The sequence below is a fragment of the Nannospalax galili genome, unplaced genomic scaffold (genome assembly GCF_000622305.1).
Source record: "Nannospalax galili isolate Female #2095 unplaced genomic scaffold, S.galili_v1.0 scaffold253, whole genome shotgun sequence".
NCBI classification, from domain to species: domain Eukaryota; kingdom Metazoa; phylum Chordata; class Mammalia; order Rodentia; family Spalacidae; genus Nannospalax; species Nannospalax galili.
This window is the reverse complement of record NW_008335287.1, coordinates 1,503,618-1,514,912: the sequence shown is the minus strand read 5'-3', so window position 1 is coordinate 1,514,912 and position 11,295 is coordinate 1,503,618. Positions and strand designations below refer to the sequence as shown.

The 11,295-nt window shown below is 43.5% G+C and overlaps 2 protein-coding genes across 7 annotated transcripts in view; one reads left to right on the top strand and one right to left on the bottom strand.

Moving 5' to 3' along the window:
- Positions 1 to 2,154, bottom strand: part of L2hgdh (L-2-hydroxyglutarate dehydrogenase) — a 41,070-nt gene extending 38,916 nt beyond the window's left edge. For both annotated transcript variants that reach the window (XM_008829846.3, XM_029561978.1), the window contains exon 1: positions 1,987 to 2,154. In XM_008829846.3, coding sequence (XP_008828068.1) covers positions 1,987 to 2,126 — 140 coding nt within the window. In that variant the 5' untranslated portion in view covers positions 2,127 to 2,154. The remainder of the gene's footprint in view (positions 1 to 1,986) is intronic.
- Positions 2,155 to 2,176: 22 nt separating this feature from the next.
- Positions 2,177 to 11,295, top strand: part of Dmac2l (distal membrane arm assembly complex 2 like) — a 25,638-nt gene continuing 16,519 nt past the window's right edge. Inside the window, exons 1-2 of one of the 5 annotated variants that reach the window (XR_003849004.1) lie at positions 2,177 to 2,362; positions 10,253 to 10,364. Coding sequence is in view for 3 of the 5 variants with exons in the window: in XM_029561979.1 (XP_029417839.1) it covers positions 2,263 to 2,362; positions 10,253 to 10,364 (212 nt within the window). In the remaining 2 variants the exon portion in view is untranslated. The remainder of the gene's footprint in view (positions 2,363 to 10,252; positions 10,365 to 11,295) is intronic. The other 4 variants (XR_003849003.1, XM_029561979.1, XM_008829848.3 and 1 more) reach the window with 4 other exon arrangements.

Genomic DNA, 11,295 nt, shown 5'->3' with positions numbered 1-11,295 from the left:
GAATTCCAGGCCAGCTGGGGCTACAGAGAAACCCTGTCTCAAAAAGACCAAAAAAAAAAACAAAAAAAAAAAAAAAAAAAAAAAAAAAGCTCAGCTGGGCTACAAGGAGACCTTGTCTCCAAAACAAACAAATAAACCCACAAAAACAAAAACAACAACAACAAAAAACAATGTTGGGGTTATATACTATATTTCACTTATATAACATTCTCAAAATGACAAAATTATACTAATGGAGAACAAAGTAGTAGTTGCTGAGTTAGAAAGAATGGAGAGGAAAGGTGTGAACATAGCAGGAACAGATAGGGTAACCTTGTGGCACTGGAACATCTTGTTTATTTATTGACAGTAAACAGCTTATTACTGTGTGCACATAAGGCACACTGCTAACCCCACAGCATGGAAAGGCCACATCAGGCCCAGCTGCTGTCAGCTAATAGCCTCACCCAGGAGAAAACTTGGAAATCTAATGAGACAGATAATTTTGAAGCATCCTCTACACACAAAAGAAATTTATACTTACACATACATAAAATATAAAACACAAAATAAGAATAGGCCTGGTGCTCTATATGAAAATATCCAAAACAACCAAAAAAAAAACCAGGAGTTGAACTTTATTTCCTCAATAATGTACTACAGGTTGGGACAAGTGCATCCCAGCTTTCCCTGGCTGGGCATGTGCAGGGGCTGGCCCAAGCTCCTCCATTCCTTGCTGTTTTCCATGGCCCACTTAACCCCACGGGGTGCTGATCCCACTCAGCTCCCACCCAGTGGAGTTGATGATCTCCTTCACCTCGTGAAATTCTCAGACCACCTCCTCTGGGAAGCTGAATTTTCCTCTTGGCCTGAAGTTAGCTCACCTCCTCACTGAGGCTTCTTCTACTTTCCTGGCTGGTTGCCCTTCTATCAGGCATCAGCCATTGAGGCTCTGCTGGGACTTGAGTCTCTAGATGAATCTCCTGGTCACTATACTTTCCTTAGCTCAGAGATCTGTCTCCCAACTGATGGGATTAAAGGTGTGAGCACCACATCTGGCCAGAGCCACCTTTTGAAACATCCACGTATAATCCCTATCCCATCTTAAAACCTGTTTTTTTTGAGACAGGGTTTCCCTGTAGCACCAGCAGGTCTGGAATTCACTGTGTAGACCAGGCTGGCCTTGAACTCAGAAATCAGCCTGCCTCTGCTTCCTGAGTGCTGAGATTAAAGGCGTGTGCCACCACGCCAGGTTACTTAAAACCATTTTAACAGTTTTCTGTGACTCTCACAATAAAAGTTAATGTGTGGTCAAAACAAAAACGCGACTCTGATGTGGCCCCTCTCCAGTGTCTTTCCACACCTCTGTCTTCCACTAAGTCACTAAATCACACTCATATTGCTCACCTCAAAACAACCAAAAGTTTTGCACTCTTAAAGCTTTTGCACAACCTTTCCTTTTATAGAGAAGGCAGTGGTTTCAAATGTGACCTCCAAACTTCAAATCATAGAACACTGAATTTTGCTGCCTTTGGTAGGCAAATTGAGCTCCTTCTCACAGGGACAGCTCTGTAGTGCAAGCAAAGAGCTGCCCTACTGTAGACCGCTTCTGGATCTTCCAAGCAACACCAGGAATGCTAGCTAATAAGCAGCATATTTATTTACAGTGTGCTGGGACACTTTATCCTGAAAACGACCACGTAGGGGGCAGACTAAGATCCTAGTCCCAATTCAGCCTTTAGGGTGGTCAACATTCCAGGGAGGGGTGTATTTACAAGCCAGATCGCTCTTGACCTCTACCCAACACTGCCTATCTTCCAGGCCATAAATACTATGAAGGAACCCTGCAGATCGATAGCTCCTGGAGTCCGAGGCTGGACCACACCATCCAGGCTTCCTCTCACGTCAGGGACAATCGAGTCCGAGCGTGGGTCCCGCTCCACTCACCTTTGATCGGAGCAGATCAACAGCGCAGGCGCCTGGGACTGCCAACCGCCACTCACTCACCTGGTGCTGGCTTGGCGGCCACCGCCGCACAGGAGTCTGGGTCTCCCCGACGCCGGCCCGCACGTTCCGGGGAAACTCCCAGGGAAGCGCCCCCGGGGCCATCCGCAGGCACCGCTCAAGTAGCGCAGGGCCGGCACCATGACCCGCACCACCTTAGGTACCAGTGGCCACGGTAGTCCTGCATCGCAGGGATCCAGCTGAGCTCCAGCCCATCCCCCAGGCAGCAGCCAATGAGACGCGCGCTTGCTCTCAGGTGGGCGCGGCCTCCACTGGCCAATGGGCGCTCGTGGCAGAGGCCCGAGGGCGGAGAGCAGAGGCCGGAGGGCAGGCCGGCAAGCCGCAGAGGCGGGGGCGCTCGGCGGTTCCCTGCTACGCTGTAAGTAGGGAAGCAGGGGCCGGGCAGCCCCCGGGGTGGTGGTAACGCTCTGCTGGTGGCCCTCCGCCCGCCCGGCCGACCCGAAATCCCGGGCGCGACAAGCCTCGCGAGTCTTTGGCTTTGACCGCTTGACAGACGAGGGCCGCGGGAGACCGCAGGAAAAGGTCTGGGCGTGACGGGCTGGCTTTCTGGTTCCCGTAGTCTTTTCTTCGGCCACGCCCCTGCTCGGTTGGCAGCTTAGCCAGACAGCTGGCAAGGAGGAGCCGGCTACTGGCCGGGCGTTCCCTAAGGACTGGACGCTGTCAGCCACAGCCGCACCGGAGAGCCTGCAGCCTTCGGGGTTCTCAATGGGGTGTTGTCATTCATTCTGCTGTTGTTCCGGTGCGGGACTGGGCACTGGGTACTGGAGAAACCATTCAGCTCAGTCCTTCTTATCATTCAGTCCTGTATGTCCTTAAATACTGGACCGAGATAATCCCCTGGAACTGAAGTTAGGATGGTGGTTGGCCACCATGTGGGTGCTGGTAACTGAACTTGGATTCTCTGCAAGAGTTCTTAACCACTGAGCCGTCTCTCCAGCCCCTGAGATAAACTTTTTGATGTCCGTGTTTCAGAACATCCACTCAGTGACTAGGTCACTTTACTCTTTTTCGTTATCTGTAAAATGAGAGCAGTGGGCTATGTAATCTCTTAAAGACCTAAATACTATACGTAAAATTCTGTATAAAATTCTATGATTTCTTGTTACTGGCCCAGTGTAACTAAAACAGAATGATATAACTTAATTGCTGGAAGGACTAGCCCAATTGAATGTTGGTTCCCGTCATTAGGTGGGTGCCATTGAGTGGACTATGAGAGAAGATTCAGGAAAGCATCAGGATTTTTTTTTATTATGCTTGAATAGTTTATCACATAAAGAATAATAGACATTTTGGTGTATTAGTAGGGAAAAACATAGATTGTTGCCTGCTTGTTCCATTACAGGTGGATAACATGGATGGTTGTATTTTAACTTCAACCATTTATTTTGTGATAACTGTAGAGTCTCATGCGGTTGTAAGAAATAGTGTGTTGGGCATACTGGCCCATGCTTTTTTTAATCCTAGGGCACCTGCCTCTGCCTCTTGAAGAATGGGATTAAAGGCATGTGCTACCACTCCCGGCTTCAAAATTTTGTCATTTAAGAATGTACAGAAGCTGGAAAGATAGCTCAGTGGTTAAGAGCACCCACTGCTTTTCCAGAGTGCCTGGGTTTGGTTCCCAGCACCCACATTAGGTTGCTCACAACCACCTATAACTCCAGTTCCAGGGGATCAGGCACCCTCTGGCTTCCGTTGGCACATGTGCATGCTCCATGTGCATAAACTCATTCAGGCCCACACGTTAATAATAATAAATCTTTAAAACAAAAAAAAACAGTTACACTTATGTAATTTTGTTGCTTATAATTTGGGGGTTGACCTTTTGCTTGTAATCCTTTGAGAGTCATCCAAATTGTTGCTTGTAGTGCATTCCTTATTACTGAATAGCTTTCCACTACATTATCTTAAACCATCCCCCACTGAAAGGCATTTGAGCTGTTCCCAGTTTTTAAGTGTCATGAATAAAGCTGTTATGAACATTAGTGTACAGCTTTGTGTGTGAACCTGTTTTCATTTTTCTAGGACAAGTGTTCAAGAGTCTGATTATTGGGCCATATGATAAGAACTTGTTTAAGTAATCACCACTGTTTTCCTATGTGACGGTACCACTTTAGGTTCCTACCAGTCATGTTTGAGTAGTCCAGTTTCTTCTCATTGCCACTAGCATTAGATGCTGTTACTGTTTGTTTTAAAACCATACTGATGCCAGGTGTGGTAACGGAGGTCTTTGATCCTAGTGCTTAGGAGGCAGAGGCAGGTGGATCTCTGTGCGTTCAAGACCAGCCTGGTCTACATAGTGAGTTCCAGGCCATCTGGGGCTACAGGGAGACTCTGTCTCAAAAAAATAAAAATATTAAAAAAAAATTTTTTAATACCATACTGATACACGTGTAGAAGAGATGGTGTGCTGGATAGCTTTGGTGTCAACTTGACACACCTGGGTTGGGGAAGCCTCAACTGGGATTCAAATCGCCTTCATTGGACTAGCCTGTGGCCATGTCCCTGAAGCACCTTCTTGGTTGTTGAGTGATGTGGGAGGGCCCAGCCCACTGTAGGTGGTGCCACCCCTGAGCAGGTGGGCCTGTGTTGCATAAGAAAGCAGGCTGAGCAGGGGCCAGGGGGAGCAAGCCAGTAAGCAGCATTCCTCCATGGCCTGTGCTCCAGCTCCTGCCTCCAGGTTCCTGCCCTGAGTTCCTACTTTGGGCTCCTGGATGAACTATGACCTGGGAGATGTAAGACAAATAGATCCTTTCCTCCCCAAGTTGGTAGTGATTAGTGTTTTGTCACAGTGATGGAGAGACAAACTGAGACAGATGGTTAGTTTTTAGTTTGCACAGGATACATAGTTGGTTCACTATGGTTATAGCTCCATGGTAGAGCATGAGGAAGAGCAAGATCCTAGATTCCATTGCTGAGGGAGTGGGTCTAAGGTAAGAAAGGCTATTATAGACCCCAAGAGGCTGTGATAAGACTTTTATGGGCCAGTTGGCCCATAGTTATACTTTTTGCCTTTTTTTTTTTTATTGCTATGTGGTTTTTAGCATGTGTTTCTTAGTTTACTTAGGGTGAAAGAACTCAGAATATACATGTTATTTAAAAATTTTTTTCTCAGCCCTCCCCCCAAAGTCTACACGGTAGTTTGAGTAATTTCAAATGCCGTATTTTTTATTTATACACACTCTAATATCTGTGGGTAGAGACATTCTTATTGCTGACCTCAGTCTTCTCAGCTGAGAAATCATGTTCACCTTTTGTCTAGGCAAGAACCTGTTAGTTCAGTGAGTACCATTTGATTGCCTAAGAATGATTTGGGGAACTTCTCTTCTACTTCCTAATGAATTGCTGTCAGTCTGTTTCAATTGATTCTACACGCCTCAAGAGTAATAACTGTAATCAACAGTGGGTGGTTTACAGTGGGCTAGAGTTGCAATTAGGGGAACACTTACCCATTCTGATGCCTCCACCTCTCTCCACCCTATTACCCCCAAGAACTAATTCAGCCATTTTGATCAACAAACTAGCCATCATTTGAATAGCCTATTCAGCAATTACGTTTAATATATAACATAACTTTGACTATTAAAATATTTTATGCAAATGAGGAAGTTCTATAAAATTATTCAGAAAACACATATATTTTATGCATATATATATATATATATCTTTTTAATAACAGGTTAGAGATCTGGCCTCTCACAAGTACTGTTATAACCTTATGGCTCCTTTTAACAATACATGAAAGTGTGTTTTCTTTTTACAGTTTGAATTGCTGGATTATTTATATCATCAATCACATAGTGATAACTATTTTCTAATTTGCTTTTAATTGGTTTAATGTAGTAGTGTCACACCAGCTCACCACTAGAGGTCTCCTCTTTCCCTGTAGAAAGCATTCCCAGGGTATCTACTCGGTTTTAAAAAGGAAGAGTTCTCAAATGTCAGTTAGCAAAGTTACAGTTGAGAATGTCAAAGCCCATCATTTTTTTTAAACTTTTATTTCTAAATGTAAACTTAATTTTCATGATAAATTGTTTGAAAGATAAAAATCTCACGTTTTTAGAGGTCACAACTGAAGGAATCCCACCCCCTTAAGCTGAATTATAAAATGGACCAAAATGAATCAAGCAGAATTATTCAATTTTTCAAAGAGTTTGCCATTTCACCCACTTAAGAGTTTCTCTGCACTGGCTTTTAAATTTTTTTTGCATCTCTTTGAGACAGGATCTCCCTGTAGCCCCGGCTGGCCTGGAATTATGAAGACCAGGCTAGCCTTTTAACTCACAGAGATCTGCCTGCCTCTGCCTCCTGAGTGCTGGGATTAAAGGCTTGCACCACCATCCCCATCTTAAAATTTTTCTATTTATGTATATGTATGTGTGTGTGCATGCCACGTGTGTGCAGGTACCTGCATAGGCCAGAAGAGGACGTCAGATCCCTTGGAGGTGGAGTTACAGGTCACTGTGAGCTGCCTAACATGGATGCTAAGAACTGAACTCCAGTCCTCTGGAAGAGCAAAAAGCACTCTTAACTGCTGAACCCACTCTTCAGCCTTGGTTTGATTTTTTTTTTTTTTAATGTGGATAACCAACTGTTGAAGTTAACTAATTAACAGAAACTTGTTAGACTTTGGCATTTTGTTGAGAAAATGGAAATAAGACGTGATCATTGTTCTTTTTGCGCTACATGCTTTTTTAAAAAAAAATCTTCCTCACTGTAAACTTTTTTTCTTTTTGAGACAGGGTCTCATTGTGTAGCCCTGGCTGACCTGGAACTCACAGAGATCTGCCTGCCTCTGCCCCCTGAATGCTAATTACTGTTTAAGGGCTATTTCAAAAAATCTATGGTACGAAGCCTTCCCCTCACTCTCATTTCCATTTAGGCTTTCTTGGCACTGTTCATACCTCAAGATACCATATTGGGTAATATTTATCTGTTTACATATCATCCATCTTCTCTATTAGACCACACATTCTATGAGGATAGGAAATGGCTCTTTCTTTGTACATGTTGCTGTCTCACCATTGCTACTTTTCTACTAAGTCTAGCAGGCATCCAATCCAGTGAGCATGTGTTGAATGAATGAATGAATGAATGAATGAGTAGATGAGTATGACATTTGAATAAGAGGTTGGGTAAGATTTCTACAGACAAGGTTGGGTAACAACCTGATTAGCGACTGGGAAAGCCCAGGTTTACCAGTGAAATTGGTAGTCAAGTGAGTGGTTAGAGTTGGCCATTGGTGGAGAGAACTTTGCCAAAATCTGGAAAGGGCTGAGAATGTGGGATACAGCAGGGGCAGAAATTTGTGGCAATGAAGGCAGTCTTGATAGAAAGAATGAAGAGGGAAACCGAGAGGTATGGCTGGTTGAATGGTGGGTACTTGTCTAGCATGGACACGGCCCTGTGGTCAATTCCCAGCACTGCCAAAAAGGGGAGGGAAGGAGAGAAGAAAGGAGAGAAGAGATCAGAAGGAGGATAGTAGATGTTCTCTAGATTCTGTCCTCAGGCTTCATGTCTCATTGCCTCCGTTTCCTGTCATGTTCTCAGCTTTAAAGTGGTTCCCACTCACATCTTTCTAGTTTTCTTTCTCTTGAGTTCTAGAACCATCCAGTGATGGAGAAAAGGACCCTGGATTGATAGGAGAGAGTACTGGATTCAAATTTCAGCATTGATACCATTAACCATGAAACATTGAGCAAGCTTCTTTAAATGCATGCATTTATTAATGCACCACCTTGTTCCAGAAAGGATTTAGAGTGTCAGTATGTTACTTCATATCAAGGCATCAGTTTCCTCATCTCTAAATGAGAGGTTTGGTGCAACTGACCTAAGTTCCTTCTAGCTCCAACACTTTGTGACTCTTATTCCAATGATTTTGTTGGTCATCCTCACTTAGGAGTTCTGCCAACATTTCATATTCATAATAGGAAAAACTGCTGGGCATGGTGTTGCATACCTTTAATCCCAGCACTTGGGAGGCAGAGTCAGGTGGATCTCTGTGAGATCAAGGCCAGCCTTCTCAACATCAACCAAAAAAAAGAAAAGAAAAGAAACCTAAGCCCCTACAGCTTTGTTCTCCCTGTTTTGTATGTGTGTGTGTGTGTGTGTGTGTGTGTGTGTTATTTCTGTGTGTGTACATGTATGCATGAACGTAAAGGTCCGGGTTAGTGTTGAGTGTCTTACTTTTGAATTAATATTTTGAGACAGAGTCCCATTGAGCCTGGAGCTCACCAATTTAGCTAGACCAGTTGGCCAGCAAGCCCTGGGGATCCTCCTGTTTCTACCTCCCAAGCACTGGGATTACAGGCACTTGCCACCGCAGCAGACTTTTTACATGAATGCTGGGGATCCAAACTCAGGCTTCATGCTTGTGGGCAAGCACTTTACTGAGCCATCTCCCCAGCCCCCAGTCCCATATACGGTTCTGACAGTGACATGACCAGTCTACCAGTGATCCAGGACTAAAACTTAGTAGCATCTTCAGCTTTTCTAGTCCTTGCCTCCGCATCTTCCTTCCTGAGCCATGTGAAATACAACTGATGTTATTTCTGTGATTAGGTCCTTTCCTTGAAATCCTTGTTAGCTTTTTTGTACCATTCTGTCCTCCAAAAAAAAGTTTAAGAGTTTAACTGTACTGCCTAGGCTTACCCCAAATTTCTATGCTCAAGTGATCCTTCTGCCTCAGCCTCTGAAATAGCTAGGATTATAAAACCATAATATCTGACTTGACCTTCAGTCTTTTTTCCTTAACCTTCAATCTTTTTCTAATTTTTTTTGTTAATTTATTTTTATTTTATGTCTATGAGTGTTTTGCCTGGGTGTATATAAGTGCACTGCTGTCATGCATTGCCCTCAGAAGTCAGAAGAGGGTGTCAGATCCCCTGGAACTGGAATTATAGATGGTTGTGATCCGCCACGTGGCTGCTGGGAAGCAAACCCAGGTTTCTCTGCAAGAGTAGCCAGTGCTCTTAACTGCTGAATCATCTCTCCAGCCCCTAAACTGTCAATCTTGATGCTGCTGTCTGAGTAAATTTCCTGAAGCGCAGCTTTAAAAATACCAGTACTCTTCTAATATCCATGTGACTCCCAACTGTCTCTACATTACAGTCCACATTTCCTTGGTGGGCAATGCAGGACCCTATGTGACCTGGCTGAATACAGTGTCTGCCTCTTCTTTTCATGGCACCCATTTTCTAACCAAACTGATCCATAAGACTTAAAAATTCCTGTCTCAAGCTAGGCATAGTAGTACTTGCCTTTAATCCCATCACTTGGGAAGCAGAGGCAGGCAAATCTCTGTGAGTTTAGGCCAGCCTGGTCTACATAGTTCCAGGCCAACCAAGCTACAGGAAGACCGTCTTTAAAAAAAAAAAAAAAATCCTACCTCAGCTAATAACCTATCATAACTTTTCCTGTTTCTTTGTTGTAATCATCTCTTTCCTTATTTTCGTTCTTTCAAGGCATTAGTTAGGACCCCATTTATTTTAGCTACTTGGTGACTTGTCTTAGACCATTCCACCTTGCATTAAATTATCATTTCCTAAAAGACAGAGGCCACATTTATCTTTCAAGTCCTAATCCCCATACAGGGCATGCTGTTGGAGAAACTTAAATTGAGATAAATCAGTAGTCACAAATTCCTTTCTTATGGGCGATCATCTGAACTGGAAATCGTCTCAGAAACCATCTTTTACAAATGAGAAAACCCAGAGCCAGAGAGGTGGATTATTTGCCCAGTCTTCCTCCCTCAGCTGCCTTGCAGAGATTTTTGTTTGTGCTGCTCTAGTGGCAGCATTTGTGGCTTCATCCCAAGTAGATCTAGTTTCATCTTTCCTTTCCCCGCCTACATGGAAACGTCTTAACCTTGCACCATTGATCCTTAAATGTCATTTTGTTATTCAAAATGTGGATTGGGAGTAGAGCTGGTTTGAGGAAATCTGCACTTATATTGCCCAAATGAACACTAGGTGGCAACACTACAGACTCCAGTTGAGGTCAAACTGAAATTTAATGTAAGAAGGAACCTCAGACATTGTCTAGTCCCACCCATCATTTTGCAGCAAAACAAGTAATTAAAAAATTCAGGAATTAGAGACAGAAGTGAAGTAGTAATTGTTGGGAGACAAATGAATTATCATGTTTATTGTCACAAAAGTCTTGACCCTGAAGTTGTGTAGTAAGTTACTAGATGTATGGGACTCTGGTTGCCAGCAGATGACCTAATGTGAGAATTGTTTTGGGTATCTAGATCAAATGATGGTGCTTGGAAAAATTTCGAGGCAGCTGTGCAGCTTAAAGAAACTCCCATGGTCATGTGACTCCAGATACTTCTGGGAATGGTTGAATACAGTGTTTAATAAGTAAGTGACTCTAATTAACTGAGTTAGTGTGGGGATGTTCACAACTGTGGACGGGCTTCCCATGGCTAGTTGGTTATTTCTTGTGTTTTGAATGATTTTTTTTTTCTTTTGAACAGTATGTGTGGTATGATCCTAATTTTTTTTTTTCCACAAGCAGTAAAATGTGGGTTGGGGGGAACCTGAAAAATAGTTCACAAAATATTGTGCTTGTCTAGGTTAGAGACTATTAGTGGGGTTTTTTTGTTTGTTTGTTTTTGTCTTTCGATGTCTTTCAAGTTTTCTAAAAGGGTTTTTTGGGGGGCACGCTTTTTGAGACAGGGTCTCTCTGTAGCCCTGGATCACCTGGACCTTGCTATGTAGCCCAGACTAGCCTTAATCTCACAGAGATCCACCTACTTCTGCCTCTCCAGTGCTGGGATTGAAGATGTGCATCATCATGCCCAGCCTTAAAATGAATATGCATTATTTTTATACCCAAACAGTACATGTAACTTTGACATATTTTGTTCTCTAGCTTCTAAGGAATGTCATGAGCCTTTTGATGCTATCAGGGGAACCCAGTTTTTATTTTTTTATTTTTTTAATTAAAAGAAGCATTGTATGCACATATTGCCTGCATATAGGTAAGTGCACACATGCCATGCAATGCCCTCAGAGGTCGGAGAGGCTGTCAGATCCCCTGGGACTGGAGTTACAGACAGTTTTTACTGCCGTGTGTGTTCTGGGATTTGAACCGGGGTCTTCTGCAAGAACAACCAGTGTTCTTAACCACTGAGCCACCTCTCCAGCCCCTATTTTTATTTTTTTAAAACTTTTTATTTATGTATTTTGTATGTATGTGCATGTTTGCCATTTGTGTGTATGTGTGTATTGGTGTGTGTATGTGTGTGTGTGTGTGTGTGTGTGTGAATGTGTGTGGGGGGGGGTATGT